The 20,746-nt window shown below is 42.4% G+C and overlaps 3 protein-coding genes across 8 annotated transcripts; 1 reads left to right on the top strand and 2 right to left on the bottom strand.

The window, feature by feature from the left end:
* Window positions 1-232: 232 nt before the first annotated feature.
* Ist1 (increased sodium tolerance 1-like protein) lies at window positions 233-2,249 on the top strand. 5 transcript variants are annotated; one of them, XM_018008134.2, is made up of 5 exons: window positions 233-565; window positions 625-1,360; window positions 1,444-1,506; window positions 1,802-1,864; window positions 1,955-2,249. In XM_018008134.2, exons 1-5 carry the CDS (start codon window positions 384-386, stop codon window positions 2,162-2,164), a joined length of 1,254 nt encoding a protein of 417 aa, XP_017863623.1. In that variant the 5' UTR covers window positions 233-383; the 3' UTR covers window positions 2,165-2,249. The 5 variants fall into 5 exon arrangements, with proteins under 5 accessions (XP_017863623.1, XP_017863625.1, XP_089324507.1 ...); XM_018008136.2 differs by lacking the exon at window positions 1,802-1,864; XM_089468381.1 differs by lacking the exon at window positions 1,802-1,864 and having other exon boundaries at window positions 1,991-2,249.
* On the bottom strand, window positions 1,954-3,129 carry Sbds (SBDS ribosome maturation factor). Its single transcript, XM_018008139.2, has 2 exons — window positions 2,952-3,129; window positions 1,954-2,895 (listed from the first exon to the last, which is right to left on the bottom strand). The coding sequence occupies exons 1-2, from the start codon at window positions 3,080-3,082 to the stop codon at window positions 2,268-2,270; spliced, it is 759 nt and encodes a 252-aa protein (XP_017863628.1). The 5' UTR covers window positions 3,083-3,129; the 3' UTR covers window positions 1,954-2,267.
* Window positions 3,130-3,469: 340 nt separating this feature from the next.
* Window positions 3,470-11,002, bottom strand: Rsph3 (Radial spoke head protein 3). Of its 2 annotated transcripts, none has more exons than XM_089468378.1 (4): window positions 10,638-11,002; window positions 4,583-4,673; window positions 4,103-4,518; window positions 3,470-4,042 (listed from the first exon to the last, which is right to left on the bottom strand). In XM_089468378.1, the coding sequence occupies exons 1-4, from the start codon at window positions 10,835-10,837 to the stop codon at window positions 3,520-3,522; spliced, it is 1,230 nt and encodes a 409-aa protein (XP_089324504.1). In that variant the 5' UTR covers window positions 10,838-11,002; the 3' UTR covers window positions 3,470-3,519. The 2 variants fall into 2 exon arrangements, with proteins under 2 accessions (XP_089324504.1, XP_017863622.1); XM_018008133.2 differs by lacking the exon at window positions 10,638-11,002 and adding an exon at window positions 7,032-8,267.
* Between the last annotated feature and the right edge of the window lie 9,744 nt (window positions 11,003-20,746).

Below are 20,746 nucleotides of genomic sequence, written 5' to 3' on the forward strand. Positions count from 1 at the left end.
TTTCTATTCTGACCTACAATAGTTAAATTATATACGTGATGAATGAGAAATCATGAAATTAATATACATTAATATTTCATGATAAATGCAAAACTGGTTTATTTTTATTGTTTTAATGAAATGTAATGAATGGCGAAAGATTACTATAATTAAAAATTTAAATATCATAATTTTTCTGATTCTAATTTGTTTACATCCGTTAATACATATATAAAACGGCTTTCTATAGTTCAGCCAAATTTTTGTGTATTTTCTGATACTCGGGTTGGCAGCTCCAAGTCATGACGTCACACAAAGAGTTTGTTTTTCCCTAATCAGTGAATCATCCAGCAAGCAAAAATTATAGTAAATAGTAGATACGGAAAGTAGCTACAGGTGACAAGATGTTCTCCAGTGGCCCCAACTATAACAAGCTTAAGACGAATCTACGCTTAGCGCAGAATCGTCTTAAATTGTTGGAAAAGAAGAAGGCGGAGCTGACGCAGAAGTCCCGCAAGGAGATCGCCGATTACCTCGCGACGGGTAAAATAGAGAGGGCACGCATTAGAGTGGAGCATATTATACGGTATGCTGTATGTCAATTGTAAGCTGACAAATCGAAATCATATTTTCATTGGTTTTAAGCGAGGACTACCTGGTGGAGGCCATGGAAATTGTTGAGATGTACTGCGATCTGTTGCTTGCACGCTTTGGCCTGATCCAGCAAATGAAAGAACTGGATGCTGGCATAGCCGAGCCTGTGTCCAGTTTGGTGTGGGTCTGTCCCCGTTTGCAGAGCGATATTGGCGAATTGAAAATCATCTCCGACATCTTCATCCAAAAGTATGGGCCAGAGTTTGCAGAGCATGCACGGACTGCCACTGGCGAGCATTACGTTTCAGAGAAACTGATGCATAAGCTGACACTGCAGGCACCGCCCAAGCTGCTCGTGGAGAACTACTTGATCGCCATTGCCAAGAACTACAACATTGAATACGAGCCAGATCCACAAGTAATGCAGGAGCAAGAGAAGCCCGATCAGCAGCAGCATCATCTGATCGATTTGTCAGACCGTAATAATCTAAGTGGCGGAGGCGGTGCCCCTGCACCACCTCAAATGGGCTTCATTGGCTATCCGCCAATGCCACAGCTGCCAGACATGCCAGCGCCTCCCAGTAGCAAGCCATTCAATTATCCACCCTTCGGTGGTGGCGGCGGTGCTGGAGGAAGTGGAGGTGGAGGAGGAGCATGTGCCGCTGCAGCTTCAGTGCAGCCGCCGCCTCCATTCGCATACAATATACCGCCCAATCAGCCGCCACCAACGACTTCCGCGCAGGGCAAGTGCGCTGAGCAAAAGGATCTGAATACGAATTTCATCAATGTAAGTACATTAATAATCAGTAATCCTTAAGTAGTTGTTGAGCTCAGCTTTTGGCATGTTCCTGCATGATTGCGCAATTTCAGCACGAAAATATAACTAAGAATGAGCAATCGGATGGCTCTGGCAGTCCGGATGAAAATATTTTGGTATGTTAGATTTGAGTCGGTCGCTTGGACTTGGTCCATAACTAACTTTGCTTTTCGTTTACTCTCTACTTTACCACTCACTCACTGTAATCCAAATGTACCGTCGTCGCTCCGTTGTGACGTCACAATGTGCGCGTAAGTGTAGAGTAATCAATTGTAATGAGTCATGTCATGGTCGTGGTATCTGCTTTTTACTCTTCCTGCTTGTGGTATATGTATTTGTACTCAGCCATGTTTTTATTTATGATTTTAACTATTTATGATTTCAATTTTGACTTTATTTTGCCTACAACAGCGCCCCAAACCGCATAACGATCCACCGCCACGTTACTCCTCGATTAATCCTGTTAATTTGCAGGTCAGCTTCGACTTGATCTTGACCACGCGACTTACACTTACTGCTGAATCTCATTATATTTGACTCAAGTATTTCCGTTTCTCTCTGCAGAATGCCAATAAACCGAAACCTCAACCACGCTCAAAGCTACCACCTGGCGGGCCGGAGCAGCCCAGCGCTCCACCTCCAATGGATTTACCTTCGTTGCCCAATGTACCCAACGATCTTCCCGATGTTCCAGGCGACGATAAGCCCGATGATGATGAAATCGATTTCGATGAACTGTCACGTCGCTTCGAGAACCTGAAGAAGCGCAAGTAAAGCAACAGGATCGCCGGCACCGTTTTATCTTTATGCATTCAAAATTTTGTTAACATAAATAACCAGCTATATATTTTATATACGATATGTGGCTGTTATGTATCTAGAAAAGTTCATCGCTCTCCACAACCTCTTTGAGTTCCAGCAATTCCAGAAGGCCTTTACCTTTTGTTTCGTTGCGCACCAGCTCGTCTATAACTCGATATTGACCGGGATCGATTAGTAGAGTCAAATGCAGCGTTGATTCATCCCATTCTTCGTGTTCCACGGTATTTGCCAGTTTGACAACAGATTCCTTCAGCTTGCCGCCTCCTTCCTTTCCGGCAAAGCTTACGCGCAGCTTCATGCGGGACCGCTCAATGGGCATGTGTTCGCGTAGGATTTTGATGGCTTCCAATGTGTTCTGCTTGGTGTTTTTGTTCATCTTGACATTGAAGTGTGCATCCTTCAGGGACTTCTCTATGATGGTGGCCGGATAGGGACGACGCGTCTCTGGATTAACGCAAAGTGCAGCCACACTGTTGACAATGCTATTGAGCTGTGAGTCCAGCACACTTTGTCGCTCCTTCTCTGAGACTTGCAGCTCGCCTTTGCTAAGGATTTCCTTGCAAATTTCCGTATCATCCTTGGCACCGAATGCTTTAATCAGTTCTTCCTTCTTCGCTGTCTGTCCCTTGGACACATTCGTGAAGATGGTGTGTGTTTGCAGAACCTCATCGATGTCCTTTTCACTATTTGGTTTAAATTATTGAGTTCTGCATTTTCCCGTTAAAAATTATTCACCTACCTGTTGTTTCGCCAGGAGAGCACCTTGTTTTTGTAGCAGGCTATCTCAAAGCGCTTGCCTGCCTTTTTCAACCTCACAATGGCCACATTTGTGAGGCGTATTTGATTTGTGGGTGTGAATATTTTGGACATGCTGGATTTGATTGTTTTGATAGATCAGTGTGACTGCACGCAAAATTTCATAAATACCAAAGGTTCAGTATAAATACCAAAATACTAAATGAGGTAAGGGAAAATTTAATACCTTAGGGCACTGTGTTAGTAACGGTTTTTGTCAATAATTAAAACAGGTTCCATTGTATTTTTTGGTCTTTATTGCTGAATACTCCGGTAAAACATAAATCTTTAACAATGTTTGCTTACTTTTGATGCAACAATTTTCATGCTAATGAAATTGTGTGTGGCAGCATGCGGCCGTGTTACGCCCGCCTGTTGCCAGACACAATTACAATGCAGTTGTTATATGGATTTGTTAGTATGCGCACTTAACCGTCGTCAGGCAGGCCTCGAACTCGAAACTTAACTGAACTAAGTCATATCTTATTTTATTCTTAATAATGTCCCAATTCTCACAGATGGGGTGGCTCTGGCTGAGACTCTGGACATTCGGAATATTCGGTTTCCGGTTCGCATGGACATGTCTCCATATCGTCGATTGTGCATCCTTCCTCTTCGCAAATGCCGACATCCGAGGCCGATGCCTCGGGCTCTTCTTCCTTGTACCCAATATAGGCAGCTGCACGTTGTTTGATAATCTCCAATATAATGGCTGTAAGTATTTCGCGAGAGTCGACAATGTGGCCAACTTCTTGGGCCACTTCTGCAGATAGCCAGGGGCAGACCTCCTTCATTAGTTGTTCCTTCTTAACAGCATCACTAGCCGGCTCAATGTTCTCCAGCACCTCGGGCACCAGACTGGCAATATGTCCTTGCAACAGCTTAGCCGCAGTCACACTCTTCTGCATCTCCTCATCCAGCTCCTTGGCAATGGCATCTTGGCGTAAACGACGTTCCTTCTCAGCCTGCAAGCGCAGCTCTTCGGCTTCGAGACGACGCAACTCGGCCAGCTCTGCCTCGCGTTGAGCTAGGAATCTGTAAGCGAATTACATTAATTTACAGAGGCCACTCAATAACTAATTTCAATGTATTTACTCTTCCTGTTTGCGACGCAGTGAGGCCAGTTCCATTTCGTGAGCCACCTCAAGCATGCTCTGCTCAATACAGGAATCGACCAGGACATCAATGATCGGCTGAGCCTCTGCATCAAAGTGAAACAGTTCGCCTTCGCCAATCTCAGTGCCCACATCGACGCCGACCTTGGCGGGCACGTAGGGTGGGGTAGGCGGCTTCTCCAGAAACAGATCGGTCTGTGTGTCTACTGAGTATTCTGGTGGACGTTGGAGCAGCTTTTCCAAATATTTCTCCGTTTGTATGTTCTCGTGCTTTCGTCCTTGTACTGGTGGTGGTGTACCTAAGACATTGCGCTGATTGCGGCACTGCATCGAACGTTTGCGCAGCATATTACGGCGCCGTAGTTCAGCAGCCTTGTCAAATGGATCCACCTCCGCCTACATACGAATGAAAGCCAATTACTCATGGGTCAGGGTTGCTGCTGTCACAATTAACACTCACCAGCATTGACGGAGTACCAAAGTTGCTTCCCTTTATGACGCGACGGTCGTACATCATATTCATATATGGCTCTGGCGGCGGCACGACGGGCCTGGAAAGAGTTACAACAGAGTTACAGCTGGCAATTAGTAAACCTCGACCCAGTTCAACAAACTACGACGGGGGCTACGCTCTAAAGTATATTCAGGCTTATTTAGACCCAAAATCTGTTGCACTCTTCGCGCGATAAATATCAAATTTGTGTAGTGCATCACGTCTCGCCTTGCTACGCCCCCCTACAGCTCAAATGGGGGCGTTGGCTTGTCAAGTCATCTCCGATTCGAATCAATTTCCGTTAAGTTCACTACACTTTTGGGTCAATGGGCAGAGCGACTTAGTCCTAGCTAGCTAGCTAGCTAGCTTTATAGAAGGTCTTAAAGCCAGCTTGCTAGAAATGCTTAAAGAGGACTCTCAACATTTGCCCCTGGACTGGCCAGTTATTTATGACTTGCTTATTTAGATGCCACGTACTTGTATGTATTGTATATGTATTTGTGTGGGCTAGTGGTATTGCTAAACACATATATAACTTTGTCAGACATTGCACTCCTTAGCGAGCCTGGAACCTGAACTCGTGACCTATGCAAATTTTTAGAGTTTGTTGGCGCAGAGAAGTGGCCCACTAACAGGAAGTCACATTGAAGTTCTCAGCCAAGCAGCACACAACCAAATGCTAAATGTCTACTCTACGGGGTCTGGGTCCTGAAGTACAAAGTAATCAACCACAGAGACGACTTCAATAGGCGTAAAGGACCATAGCAGTGTGTATATGTATATGGTCAAAATAAGCTTAGCCGTACAGCTGAAGTGTGAGCTGAAGGGTCAGGTGAGTTGCCTCAAGTTTGAACTAAAGCTAGAGTGTTAGTTAGGTAGGCAGATAGAAATATCTAGTAGACAGATCTATAAGTCATATCAGGCTAAGTCCGTATTGGGATTGGGTTGAAACTTTACTTAAATTCTAATATTGGAAAGTTTAGTTAGCAATAATGAATCAGACTATAAGATTTGGAATATTATAGCAGCTGAGAATAATTATAATGTATACCGAAGTATTTTAGTACATAATCCCGTTCACCGGAAACATGTATTATTATTATATTAGACATTATGATATGAGCATGATAGATTAGATAGATTATCGGAAGCTATATGCACTAATGAATATCAATGTTAGATATGTGAACAAAGCTAATATGCATATATATAATAAGTATCTAATATATCTAGGACCAGATTACCGAATATCAAATTGAGTTCATTTACACAGAAAATGTCGATTCATACATACATATACCTACATACATATATGTACATATATACAACACACAGCAAAAGTAGGCAACACTTTGGCAGACAAATAATATTTTGTATATATGTATGTACATATATAGCCCCTAGAGCTCATACCGATATATATGCTATTTTTATTCTCTTTTATATATACGTATCACACGTACGTTCTCTATGCAATGTCCTGCTGCCTTACATCCTATATTCGGTGTTTTTTTTTTTCAAGCTTTTATTATATGGCATTTAAGCTAAATTTCCGTCCAGTTCTTTTTTGTTTTTCTTCTGCTTTGGTTGTTGCCAATAAAATCTTGATTTAAATTATTTAAGAGAGGGACAGAGAGAGGCAGAGTATACGCTGCAGGGAAATAGGCGTGTTGCATGCCACATTACGATGTCGATGCCGATGTCCGTGCGATGTCCTTGCGCGGAAAATCCAATTGACTAACGAATGCGCCAAATAAATTAATCAGCATTGGACTTTTAAAAGTTCCAGGGAATTGAATATAAACAAAAAACGTTTTCAATTCAATTGTTGACGCAGCAATCGATAAGCAGGTGGTTTGACTAACGACTTGACCACTGAACCACCACTGGCCAGCCCCCAAAATAAGCGAGTGACCATCTCCCACCCCACCATCTCATTTGAATTTATGGAAATATTTTGTGGAGCAGTTAGCTCATTTTTGCTTTCTCCTCTCTGTGGGAAGGAGGATTGCTAGCCCAGCTATTATACGCATTGAAAATGTGTGAATAGGGTATGATGTTTTTGGGTAAATAAGCAGCAGGAGGCCTGGTTGAATATACATATATAATAAGATTTATATGCTTGATTAGCAGAGCGAGTTCACTGGGTCGAAATATGTCTAACTGTGTCTCTCGCACGTTTCTCTGTCTATCCGTCATATCATAGATATTATACACTAAATTAGGCTAATGCTCCTGAAAGTTTTTGATTATCCCTCTGTCATATTCCTTACGATTACAAGCAAATCAAATAGTTCCTTAGCAGCATTTAGCTTGCTGAAAACAGCAGCTACGCTATGGCTACAGGGTATCTCCAAGTCGGCTACTCATAACTGTTTGCTTTGCTGGTGAAATGGGGCGCCCAGTCTTTTATTACCTCTTGTCGCTATTAAAATTGCGTCGCTGCTGCAGCTGTTGCTGGAACTGCGCCTTGGTTATGTGCAGGCCCCCGGCCAGCGAGGAGCTATCGCCTTTGGAGGCCACCGCAGCAGCAGTGGCAGCCGCCACAGCCGCTGTGGCACGCACACCGTTCTGCCTGGTGGAGACTTTGTTATTTTCCTTATCATTCTGCGGTATCTGGCGATTAGTGTCCTTGTTCTGATTCGAGTTCTGAATGCTATTGTTGTTGTTGTTGTTGTTGCTTTGGTTGCTGGCATTATAGTAGTTGTGCAGGATCATGGGATAGGAGGAGTAGGCATAGACATGCCGCCGCAACATGGATGGGGGCAGCATTTGCAGCTCATGCGGCGGCGGCAGAAAGATGCCCGTGGGCACGGTCGTCTCGAAACGTGGCCGCTCCATTTGCCGTCCGGATAGCCAGGCGCCGGTGGCGGCGGTGGCACTGCTATGACCGCTGCTACCGCCGCCGCCGCCGCGTCCGTAGTTCTCGTCCGGCGCCAGGAAGCGCAGCTTCTGGCTCAGCTCATCGGCAAAGCTGCGCACCTCCTGTGTGCTGCGCGAGAAGAACGAGCGCGTGGTCAGCGGCGGATTCGATGAAATGCTGCCCGCTGCTACAATGGGCTCATCAACATGCTCTGACTGTTCTCGAATTATGGGACGCACAATGGCCTGATTGGGCTTCGAGTGCTGTGCCGTGCTCTGCTCGTCTAGATCCACGGAATTGTGCAGCACGGAGAAGGCGTTGGTGACCACGTGCTGAAAGTTGTACGGACTCTGATAGCGTTGCACGTTGTACGCTGATTGCTGATGGTTGCTCTTGTTGTTGTTGTTGTTGTGGTTGTGGTTGTTGTTAGTGTTATGGTTGCTGGTGCTGCGTCCTGGTGCATAAGGATAGCTGGTGGCAAACGAGAAGTTCTGTGCTCGCTGCTCCGGTCTATTGTCTGGGAAGTGTTCTGGATTTATGTGCTGCTCATTGCTGCTGCTGTTACCCTCTGGCATGTTACTCTCTGGCTTGCTCAATCAAATCACTTGCGACACATTGCCTGCGTATAAATAGCCACGAAACACACACCGAGAACTTAATCAATATTACTTTTTTTTTAATGTTTTGCTGCCCCTTTGTCCTTTGGCTGTGGCTGTGGACAAAGCAAGGCAAGGAGCACGCGTCAGACCGCACTGTTCGAGTGGCGAACGCCAAATGACCGCAGCAATCGGCCCTCGGTCGCCAGCTCGGCCATCGCATGGTCAATCGCCACACAAATACAGCACAAACAGCTGCAGGGGTGCCAACCACCCATCGAGAGGGGGGGAGGTGGGGCGAGGTGTTTCTCGCATATGCCAACAATTAACTGCCTTTGTCGACTGTTGCCGCACAATTGAAATGCCGCCAAATTCGGGTTTCGGGCGAAACCTTTTGCATGCCGCATTATGTATTCGAATAGTTGGCAAAAGTTTCGCGCCGCTGGGTCGTGTTTCCAATTAAAAGCGCTTCCTGGCCGCTCGTTATGTGGCATGTCCTTGAAAATTGCCAGAGCCGGAGGCAAACACCACAAGGTGTTTCTATCAAGTGCCACATTTCCTGAAACTCTGGCACCTCTCGATCTCACACCTCAGGCTGCAGCTAAGATGACTTCACGCATTTCGCTGACATTGAATTGGAGTAGGCGTAGCTATCGCCTGCTCGGAATCGCCTTGTCCTGTGCCAAGGTCAATTGCAAGCTTCAGCTTAACTAGTTGACGTGCGACGTTGATAAGCAGAATTAATGAAGTCGTCGCCCAGTCATGTCCTTTTCTTTGGAACTATCGATGTGTCGCCTAATAAGGGAGCGGAGTGTGGCGTGGGGCGTAGGGCGTGGCTGCCACAAAGGTTAAAGTTGATGTCGCGATGCAATCTACATACAAAGGCCAGCGGATTGGTGGGTAACTAGTAGCTACTTCAACAACTCCTACACCTCCTACATTAAATTCAATTTGAAGATTTGATGATAAGATTGAATCTACATTTAATTACTTGAAAACATGTGTTAAAAAAACACGAAGAAAATACCACCATCTATTCGTCTAAGCAAGAGTTATGGAAAAATTCCGAATTCCCTAAAAGCGAAGGCAAAATTTTTATACCCTGAACCCATTTTCAATGGGAAATCAGGGTATAATGGTTTTGTTGAAATGTATGTAACAGGGAGAAGGAGGCGTGGCAGACCCCACAAAGTATATATATTCTTGATCAGGGTGACGAGCTGAGTTGATTTGGCCCTGTCCGTCTGTCTGTCCGTCTGTCCGTCTGTCCGTCTGTCCGTCTGTCCGTATGTATGAACGCGTCGATTTCAGAAGATATAAGAGCTAGAGACTTCAAATTTTTTTTTAAATGTCCGTAATTACAGCGCGCATATCAAGTTTATCATTAAAATTCGATAACTCATCCCGATCTTTTTTTATCGATAAAAAACCTTATCGAAAACCAGTTATAAAATTATATCTTCTACACCTTTATTGCTAGAGTCTCCAAATTTTTAATGTATGCTTATATGCAATTTATACAATTTCGGTTTTTGTTAAAATTTACCCCCCACCCTTAAATTCACCCCCTCACCCTCACTTTTGTACAAAGCGTATTTCAAATACTAGAGACTTGTGCTTTGGCAATTACATGCATATCCATGTTATAATCATAATCTGAAAGTTTCATGAAGATCGTACGTCCATAAAAAAAGTTATTAAACAATTAAGTTCTCATAGTAAGCGCACACTGCAGCCCATGCGTGTTTATGTGTGGGTGCTTGTGTGTGTATGTGTTTGTGTATGTGTGTGTATGTGTTTGTGTATGTGTGTGTGTATGTGTATGTGTGTGTGTATGCGTTTGTGTATGTATGCGTGTGTGTGTGTGTGTGTGTGTGTGTATGTGTGTCTGTATGCGTGTGTGTGTATGTATGCCTGTGTGTGCGTACGTGTCTGTGTGTGTGTGTGCGTGTTTCTTGTGTAAGCTGAAAGACGCGAAAAATTATTGAAATATCTATTGCTCCAAGGGTTCAGGGGATCTCGTAGTCGAGCAGTCTCGACTAGAGCTTTCTTACTTGTTTGAATATAGGTTTATAGTTTAATCTATTCTATTACCTCGGACATTTTCAAGGATTCTTACATTCTTATTGCACATCATTTGGATGTCCTTTACGTGACCCATTGTCTACAGTTTGTATTGTATCGCAATGCTAGCTTGTCTATTTTTGCATTTAACGACATTCATAACTGTAAAGTGCGTCAATTTCAGTTTGAAGTCACACTAGCCTCTGGTCTATATAGATTCCTTGCGTGCCCAGTGGAGCCTAACCACCGACAAGTGGGCTCGGCTAGTCGTCGAACATGCCAACTAGTGTTTAATAATTCATTTACGCAATTTATAGCTTGGTTAGAACTTTCGTTTTCTGTTTTCTCTGTTCTGTTTTCTGTTTTCTATTTACTATTTTCTTTGGTTGGTAAGCCGGCCAGGCCGACAACTGGATTCATTGACCCCAGTGGCCATTATGAAAGCATGTCCGATTTACGTACACTCCGAGCCCGCCCATAAATCTGTGCAAAAACTTACTTGGGACAACCTTTGATTTTGATTGGCTTTGGTTGGCTGGCCCACCAGAAGCTCTGATGGCAGGGTGGGGCAGGACATGGCCTGTCCTGCCATTTGAGCTGCATCTCGGTGACCTCGGTGCGTGTGACCACATTGCTGAGCAGATCCATGCCGTTGCCTTTGCCGCCCATGGGCACACGCTTTGGTATGGCATTTGGCATTGTGGTTGCGGCTCTTCACACTTTTTCGTTTATATACAATATATATATATATCTAATTTAAAAATTATATATTTTTTTGTCTACGGTGTTTCTGACTAAATGTAAGTGTATAAAAATATTGTTAACTGACACATTTTACAAAGCGTTGTGTTTTATTTTCTTTAGTTATCTAGCTAACTTAGGCACTTTGAAACATGATTTCTCCATTTGTTTGCTTTGCTTCACATTTGTTGTGTTTGGCTGCGTCGTTTCCAAAATAAACAACAACTGCGGAATTTTCTCAGTTGCTATGGCAATTTTCAGTCGGCATTGTTGCATTGTCTAACTGTTGCCTTGGGTGGGCAGGGACCGGTAGATATTTCCGCAAATGCCTCATCTGCGGTATGGATAACCTGGCCAATAAAGTAATTGCTTGGAATAGCATTAGGAAATGCAATCTCAGCAGCAGTGAAAGCGGAATGTTATTTAACAGTCTGTAAAGCTGTTTGAAAAGCAAGCAGTGAAATAGAAATCTTTGGGGTTTGGATTTAGCTAGCATGCATTTGAAGTATTCACACTAAATACTGTAAAACAATTGCAATATATACATATGTATTGTACACACATACTATACATATAGAACAGCTACACACTTTTAAACTGTAAACTATATTTATAGCGAGTCACTTATGAAGTTTAAAAATCGCGCCATGTTGAGACTTACTTTTGAGTTGATGTATGTCAGTAGCAACAACTGCTTCCATTAGTGTAAAAGCAAGCAGATCTTCCATGAATTCAAAAGCAAGCAGTTGACAAGCAGTTATGTTTCATCTGCCTGTGCTGCTTATTGCACTCCTGTTAAACACTGCTTTAACGTCAAAAGCACATATCTATATTGCTAATATAAATACAATATTATTCCACTTGAATAGTTACGGCAAACTCTTAAATAATGAATGTGCAGCTTAGGCGATGATTCGTTCAAGTAGATAACTATTGCATTCGTCATTTACAGCAATTAAGCATTACACTCTCTGCTTCCGTTCCAAGTAAATCTCAACCCAAAACCATTTCCATTAATTAGATTCCACTGCCAAAACCTATTTGGTTATACAATATTGTAGCGCAGCGTATGTCATTTGACCAGCCCTTACAATCTGTGATCGGAGAGGCATGCCCATGGGCAGCAGCGTTTTGTTGTTGAAATTACATGGTCTCACTTTATTGTTTTGCTTATTCATTAACACTGAGACGCTGTGAGTGAGGGCTCTCTCATTGAGCAATGACTCGCCTGTCAACGATGACGTTTGACTTTGTGCCCAAGACGAAGACGACCAGAGTGAGGCAGATTGAGGCGGAGTGTGGCGGAGCGAGGGAGAGGGGCAATCGACTCTTCTTTTTTCATGATGGGGGTGGGTGATAATTGGTGTGTGCGCGTGTGTCGCCGTTTGCTTCTGGTGTCCTTTTGTTTGTACCCCTTTGTGCGGGCTTATAAGATCAGAGGCATGGGCCGAGACGGGTATTCGGATTGGTATTGAGCAAGCATCAATAAGTGCCATGACGTTTGACATTTGCAAAGAGGTCTCTCAGTCGCTCACTCACTCACTCGCTCGCTCACTCAGTCCCTCAGTGTCTACCTCTCTCATTCCCTTGTCCATTTCAATGTATTTGTTGGCATTTAAAAGGTTAATGATGCCCACTCGAGCGGCCACACAGGCGATGCCTGGCGACGATGACGATATTGATAATCTTCGACTGCAATTTCCACAACGTTCGGTGTTCGATCATTTGCACTGATAGACACTGGTCGACTGGCTGGGCTGGCTACCTTTCTGCGAAAGGTCCACAGTATGTGTCCCACTGTGTTTGTTGTCAAACAAATCATTTACAGATCTTTCTGCCTTCGCCTCTGCGTGTAGGTGTGAGCTGCAATTTTCCAAAGAAAACCAGACACTCGTTTACAATTGAAGTCGCACTCGAGTTTTGATTAATTTATTGCTCTGCCGGCCACAAGTCGAGGGAAGGTGAAATAAACCATTTAGATAACGGTTGAGCCTCGTATAGAGAGAAAAAATATAAAACTATTGTGGATTTCTAGATTCTGCGGGCTGTTGCGTTTTTTTCCTTAATTTTTTTATGAGTTATTTCTATGACTGGCTGGCGCCATAGAAAAAAAATATATATTTATTTACCAATTTGGTAGTAGATATAAAAAATAAAATGGAAGTAACTGTAAAATTACGTGGGATTAAACTATTGTTGTATTAAAAAAAAAAGAAACAGTTTGATTTCCAAATGGAACTGGAATTTTATGGGTGTGCCAATATTTTATGAGTCTTTCGATAACTGTTGACAAGCACAGGTCACATGTGATATATATACATTTGTAAAGTGATACCTTTTCATAGCTAATAAGAATTTTTCGAATTTCGAATTGGTTTTCTGCTTTACTATAGAAGCTTTTAATTGTATTCTTCATCCAAAAATCTCTGCTCGAATGAACTTTGCAGTTTTTGTTGTTCGTTTTCAATTTAGCTAGCAGCCCTTTCGCATACTGGTTCATCAAATGAGGGGAGTATATTAGCTTTTATGCAAGGTATGGAGGGTTTAATTAATTTTCTGTGTGAGCAGAATGTATTTTGCAGTTGGAATATTAATTATGAATATATTTATATATGACGTCAATTTATAAGGTATTAGGAATTTTGATTCCAGAGTTTTAAAGTTGTAATCAAATTGCCAAGGGCAGTCTTTATTTCATTTGACTTGTGAACGAGTATTATGCAGTCGCTCTAACATGTTTCTATTGGTTTGCTGGAGTTTTTTTTTAATCTAAGGTTCAGTGCAGCTCGACTCAATTATGAGAGCTGGCTCTGGTTTCTAAGCTGGGCATTGCCACAAACATTCGCATCAATTATGCATACGCCAACGCATTCGGCATTGGGCATACAGATGCAGTCTACACACGGAGGGAGAGGGAGAGAGAGAGACAGATAGAGAGAAGGAGACTTGGTAACAATTGCCTGCAGCAAGGACTGCTGCTTGTGCATCCTTTTTGCTGGCTTAGCCACAAGTTTACCGCATGGCAAATTCGACGAATTTCCTGCGGTTTTGTAGCATTTCGGTTGGTTGCTTGGCTGGTTGGGCTCAGTTGCAACTTTGATTCTCAAATTGAGGGAATTGAGGGAATTGTTAGGCAGAGTGGGCAGGGCTTGCTTGACCGCAACAGCATTGGTCGAATTCAATTTATTGTAAATGGCAAAAGGATTTGTACAGGGCTCAGGATTTGTGCATCGTTGAAAATCGTTTGCAGCTGTGCTGGGGCCTAATTTTGGAAACAGTTGTCTTTCGAGACGGGGACTACTCTCTCGTTAACATGGCACATCCGCATGTCAAAAATGTCGCACAAAAATCAAAAATGTCGTCAGAGAAAGAGAGAGGGAGCTGACAGAACAGACAGCCAGACAGATAGACAGACAGCCAGAACAGACAGAGAGACGATACGTACCAGGAACCCGACGTGTTCGAGGCCCTCGGCCCAGACCCAGACCCAAGCGCAAAACCCAAAGCGAACCAACCAAAACTCAATAGCAAATTAGCAATTCCGATGCGGCCATTTATATTGTTTATTCTTATTGTAGTAGCTATAGTTGTTGTTGTTGTTGTTGTTGTTATTATTGTTACTGTTGCTGCTGTTGACGAACAGACGATCGCGTTTTTATTTTTATTTCATTTTCTATTTGTATGTTCTTTTTTTTTGGTTTTGCTTTTGTTTTCTTTTTTATTTTGTGCGCAACGCTTGAAATAAACGCAGTTTTTTTTTCCTTTTTTTAAGTTATTCCGCTCTGTAGTTTGAAGCGATCGACGTTCTCTGTTATCAAGTCCCGACCCGAACCTGTGCTCGATCCCGCGGACCGAGCTCAATGCAAATTAGCGCTAAAGTCAGGGAGCATTCGTGCTGTTACAATGTCTAATGTCTGATTGACTGAGAGACTGACAGAATGAGGGACTGGCAGACTGACTGACTGACTGACTGAGAGGCAGATAGATTGATAAGCTAGAAGCTGACTGTCTGATTGACTAACTGAGAAATTGAGAGGCTGATTGACTGACTGACCGATTGACTGGCTAACCGACAAACGGACAGACAGACCGGGTGCCTGAGGCAGCGCCATAACACATTCAGCCTCACCAAAAGTAGTTAAAGAGCCATTTATTTGGCAAATGTTGGTAATCAATAATACCTCAAATATTTGCCGTCATGCAAACTGTCCCAAAAAACAAACCCACGAAGTTTGCGTGCTTTGCATTTCTTATACTTACATATATATATTTGAGTACGTTATATGGCCTGTCATTAAAAGTCAGCCAAAAATGTTTTGTTATATATATTATAATTTGGGTGCGCTTATTTATTTTGGCCAATTGTGAGAAGTCGCTGACGAGTTGTCCATATCAAAGAGGGGGGCGGATTACGTTAGCCGTTCACCGTTCACTGTTCACCGTTAGGCGCCAGCACCTGTGTCGAGGATAAACATCTAATTTTCACTCTTACTTTCTCTCTCAGCTAGTTCCTGGAACTTGGCAACTGTTGTGGTACCTGCTGCACGTGCAATTCCTGCTGCACTTGTCTGCGCTCTACGGTTTCTTGGGAAAGGTAAATGATATTGGATTGGGCTGATCGTAATCGATCTTGTTCTTAGTTTGTTTTCCCTTTGTTTTTGCTCATAACTCAATTAGCCGGAAAAACTGTTTGGACAATAGAAATTACGTGGGCTGCTGTTGCTTCTGGCCTCTTGAAGTCTCTATTAGAGGCTGACTGAGTTAGTAGCCGGAAGCAATGAAAATGTGTGGAAAGTGTTGTTCCTGCCTCGAATTTACAGCGAACAAGTGTTAAGGATGTGCGTGACAGTCATTATGTGGGATATGAAGATAACGTCACGTAGCAAACCTTCTGTCTAGGTTCCAATAAGGACATATATAGGAGAGAGAACAATGCTATTGCATTGTACAGTTAGATGCGAACAATGCCAACAATTTGTCAGATAAAGGTAACTCGAAGGTAGCCATAAAATAAAAATTCTTGGAGATTTTTAATGCCCAACCGTGTTTGGAGGCGGAAACTTCATATCAATCAGGATACGAATTGAGGGAGAGTTTGCCAGATAACATATGGGAGAGTTAAAAATCAATCTCAATATTTCAGATCTAATAATAAACAAATTAGACGAATATATCAAAAACTGATTGATTGATTATTAAGTTAATTTAAATTATTTATTTATTTGCTTCAGTTTTTATGCGAAATCTTATTACTATTATTTACGTTCTTAAATTTTTAATTGAGTAAGTCTTATTGTTGGAGGAATTACTTTTCCTCTCTCTCTCTCATGCTTTCACATATTAGAGCTCGTAAACAGAAGTTTTCCCAATTAATATCATAAAATCACTAATTTTATAGCTGGTCTCCCTTTGACTCTTCCTACTTTTATTATGCATACAAATTGTGGTTTAATGACGCCCATTTTATGGAAAGGGATATAGCTATATATCTGCTCATAATGCATATATATACATACATATATCGCCCGATCTCACTTCATCAAACTTTCAACAGGCATCTGCTTAGTGCTCAATCTATTGTTTTGTTTATTGCATTCGGCATCCCATATTCCACGAGCATTTCAAGCGGCTGCCATAAAAACATAACTATGCAAGAAATTAAACAATCAATGGATTTTTATTTTCGATTTTTGGGTGGCGAACTGGTTCTCATAATATTTACTGTCTTTTGCCTTTCTTCGGTTTGTATTCTTTTATGATTATAGCCTGAACTGATTGAAGTTTTGTCAACAAGGTATAATAGTTTTGTTGGCATTGTATGCAACAGACAGCAGGAGGCGAGGGTAAGAATATAGAGTATAAGGTTTCTTGATCCGGGAAAATAAAAAACAATTACAAATCGATAAATAAAAATAAACCCAAAATTAAATATTTATAAATTAAATAAATCTCGCAGCTTCTCAGAGACACTACAAATATGGTAAAGAGATTCTATTAAATTATATATAATTAATATACATATGAAATATTCAACTCATCTATTTTTCGATAGGGCATCTTCTAGTCGCCCACCTCGAGTCTCAGCCTTGTTTTATTTGCTTCGCTTCGTAATTTGTGAGTTTATTGATTGAGATTTTGTTTGGGATTTTTGGCCAAAATGCTTTTTAATTATACAAAATAAAAAAGTGGAAAGAGAAGAGGCAATTTTATGGACGCAATGAAAGCTGGTAGCGTGTCATGATTCAAATGGGAATATTCGGGTAGGCATAGCTAAATTGATGGCGTTGTCAGCAGAAGCGGTACAGGAAGTTGCCTTAAAAAAAAAGCAACGCAGTAAAGAGAAGGTTGGTAACAAAACATAAACATATATCAATTGAGTTGTCCTGGCCGTGTGCGTTCAGGATGCGCTTAAAAAGAAATCCTTTCCGTTTGCCGCTGGCCAAATGAGTTGGACTTCCGTTGCAGCGCGTGGCCTAAGTTGTCGCCAGCCACGCCCCACAGCCCTAATGCAGTTGTTACAATCTCGCATTAGATATAGAGATGGCTGTTTGTAAATATATGTATACATATATATATATCTGTATATATATTTATATATCTGTAGCTGGCAACAACTATGCTAATCAATGCAATGCCAAACGGGGCGAGAGCCAGAGATGGCTTTTGAGAAGGGTGATTCGAGGAGGGGGCCAGGCGGCAGGAGCTGGTGCCTGTCTAACCAAGGCGACGCCATTTGCAGTTTCACACTTTTTTCTAGCCATGGCTCGGACCATTTTTTATGGTCAAGCGTGCCAAATTTGTAAAATGCGTCAGCGACAAGTGTAAAGTAGATGTTGTTGCTGCTGTAGTTGTTGCAGTTGCTGCTTGGCTTGCATAATACCCTATAAATGCCTTTTGGCATCGTTGTCGCGAGCTGCGCGCACACCCCTTTAGAAACTTTCCATAATTTGTGCAATAAATCAAATGAATTTCACTCAAAAACAATCAAAAGCCAAGGCGAGCAGCCAATTATTAATAAGAAACACACAAAATGCCTTATAGCATGGAGCTGAGCTGAGCTGAGCTGAGCCGAGCTGAGCTGTGCTGAGCTATGCTAAGCAATAGCCACTAAAAATCACAGCAACAACAGCAAATTAAACATATCAATAAAAGTCGGCACGCAAACAAGCGATTGACACGCAAAAACACATTTAAAATTGATTAGCTCGGTCAACAGCGTCGGCCCCGGTGGAATCCAACTGAAACATAGAAGATGTCTAGACGTACAAATGGGCCCGGTGTGACATTTGCCCCTGGGGCACTACAGCTCCATCTCCCTCTTCTTTTCACTCTGTTTGTCTCGCTCTCTCTGGTTGTCTTCATCTGCTCTCTCGCTCTCGCTGTTGCTTCTGTGTCGCGTGCTACGAACAACAATATAAATTTACTTTTGGCCAATTTTCAACATTTGTTAAAAGAGAAATACAAGTGTCTTAGCTGGCTGAAATTCGAATTTCTTATACTCTATACTCATGGTGCAACGTTGGAAATAAATCAAAGCGATATGAAGAAGTAATAAATCAAACAGATATGAAGCGCTGTCTGATATGAAGCCTTCTCTGGTAATTGAAACCGAATATCGAACTGAAGTCCAAATTGTGGAGAATCCATGTCTTAAGCCTTGACATAATATTTTGTCGCAGAAATATCAGAATATTTTAAATGCAAAGATTTTGTTTTAAGATCTAAATTTCTATATATTTCTATAAGTTCTGGGTTTGTGGTTCCAGTTTCAGATAACTTCTGTCAGTCACATACTTACTCCAAATCAAACTGAACAATCTGATGTACTATTTTACATATTGTAATATATATAAGCCAACTATAAAGCTTAACTATCAAATTGTAGACATTTAATTAATGTAATAATTATTATTTAATTTAAATTCCTATTTATAATAGCAAATCTGCCAATAGCTAAGATTTTCTATACAAGTAGAACACAAAGACAATGTACAATTGTACATATCATATCATATCATCTGATCTCCATAGTATTTTGTTCACTTTCATAGACCCAATTTAAAGTAATATTTTACACTAATATTATACTTCCATTGCAATCTTTTCTAATATTTGTCAACTGTCCAATCAGCTTTTCAAGTCGCTTTACCCAACTTTTTAGGGTATTTTAAGATGGAAAACCTTCGCTTGTCTCTAACTGATAAGCAAAAATGTGCGTTGATCGCCGCAAGCAACAAATACAACAAGAGAGGTATCTTCAGTATATATATATTTTTATAGAATATGCCTACATATATAAATATATGCAGTATACATACATACATATTGTATATATATCTTTATATGTATATATTTAGCCATGTCTGTCGTTTGGTTGCGTTGGCTGCCTCGATTGGGTTTCACTCTCAGTTTCTTGGGCGAAGGGTCATAATTATTGGGTCAGCATTTGGGGTCTACGTGCGTCGTCATAACGGACGCAGCGCAAAACTAATTTTGGAGCCTGGCCCCAACTGGGGGCTATTTCCAGCAAAACGCTGAGCACCTTTTGCTTAAGCTTTTAGTTGATGTTGGCTGTTGCTGCTGCTGCTGCTTCTTCTGCTGTGGCATCTCATGATTTATTAGCATTGATCAATTTGATGGATATTTCTTTTTTGGCAAAGCGATCAATCGATCCAGGCATACATAAATATACATATACATATATATATGTGTAAATCTATATATATATATATATTTATATGTATAGAGTACTGCTGCAAGTAAGTTGGAGTTTGTGCCTACCTTAAGGGCTTTCCAAAAAATGCTTAAACCAATTTTCACAAAAGCGCGCTTAATTAAACGGAATCTCTGACTGCCTGCCTGCCTGCTTGCCTGCTGCCTGCTGCCAGGCTCGCCTGGCTGGCTTTCTGTTCCGTCTGTTCCGTCTACTCCGTCTGCTCCCTCTGTTGCAACAGGCAGCTCCAGTCGAGCTTCAATGGTGGTCGTCGCCCCAGAGACACGATAAACGCGTACAATTGTTTGCACTTAAGATTTTTACACATGATTCAGTAGCCGGTAAGCCCGGCTCTCTGCCACAGACATTTTGCTGGCGATCCATGCGCTTTTGTGTCCTGGCAGTCATGTCTGCATATGTTGCACTGGCACTCAAATCACAGCCATGGCCAGAGCCAGAGCCACTGCCAGAGCCAGAGCTCTCGCTGCAGCGAGTTGCGCGGGGTCCGCTGTTGTTGTTCTATCAGATGCAATATTTGCTAACGAATAAATTGGCATTTCACAAGTTGCCCTGACAGACGACTGCCAACTGCGACTGCCTCTGACTCGGCCAGGCTGCCTTGGTGCCTCGCTGCCTGCCTGCCAGCCTGACTGACTGCCTGACTGACTCCCTGGCTGTGCAAACTTGTTTGCTGGCTGGCCTGCCAGCCTGGCCTCTACCTCTGCCTCTGCCTCTGTCTGTCCGAACATCCGAACATCCCAACATGCATTGCAATCATTTTTGTTGAATCTAAAATTGACGCATCGCGGCTATGACTTCGTCATTCTTCTGCTCTGCAGCAGACTCTACCGTTGCAGCAGCATCAACTACCGTGTTACGCGGCCAGGGCTGAAATGGCCAGCGCGTCGCACATTTTTCGACGACATCTGAATCTGATTAGAGGCTGTGGCCGGAGCCAACTCGTCGTCCTCGTCGTCCAAGTTGAAGTTGACGTTGACGTCCAGCCTCTACAACAGCAGCTAAACTGAACCGCAGGCAACTGCAATTCAAGGAACAGCCAATCTTTCCCTCACTTTCATGCTGCACAGTAGTCGAGCATATGAGTAAATATATTGTTATGGATTGTATTTAAGGAAGCATTAGAGGGTGATGGA

This window comes from Drosophila arizonae, chromosome 4 (genome assembly GCF_054131065.1).
Source record: "Drosophila arizonae isolate 15081-1271.41 chromosome 4, UAZ_ARI_1.0, whole genome shotgun sequence".
NCBI classification, from domain to species: domain Eukaryota; kingdom Metazoa; phylum Arthropoda; class Insecta; order Diptera; family Drosophilidae; genus Drosophila; species Drosophila arizonae.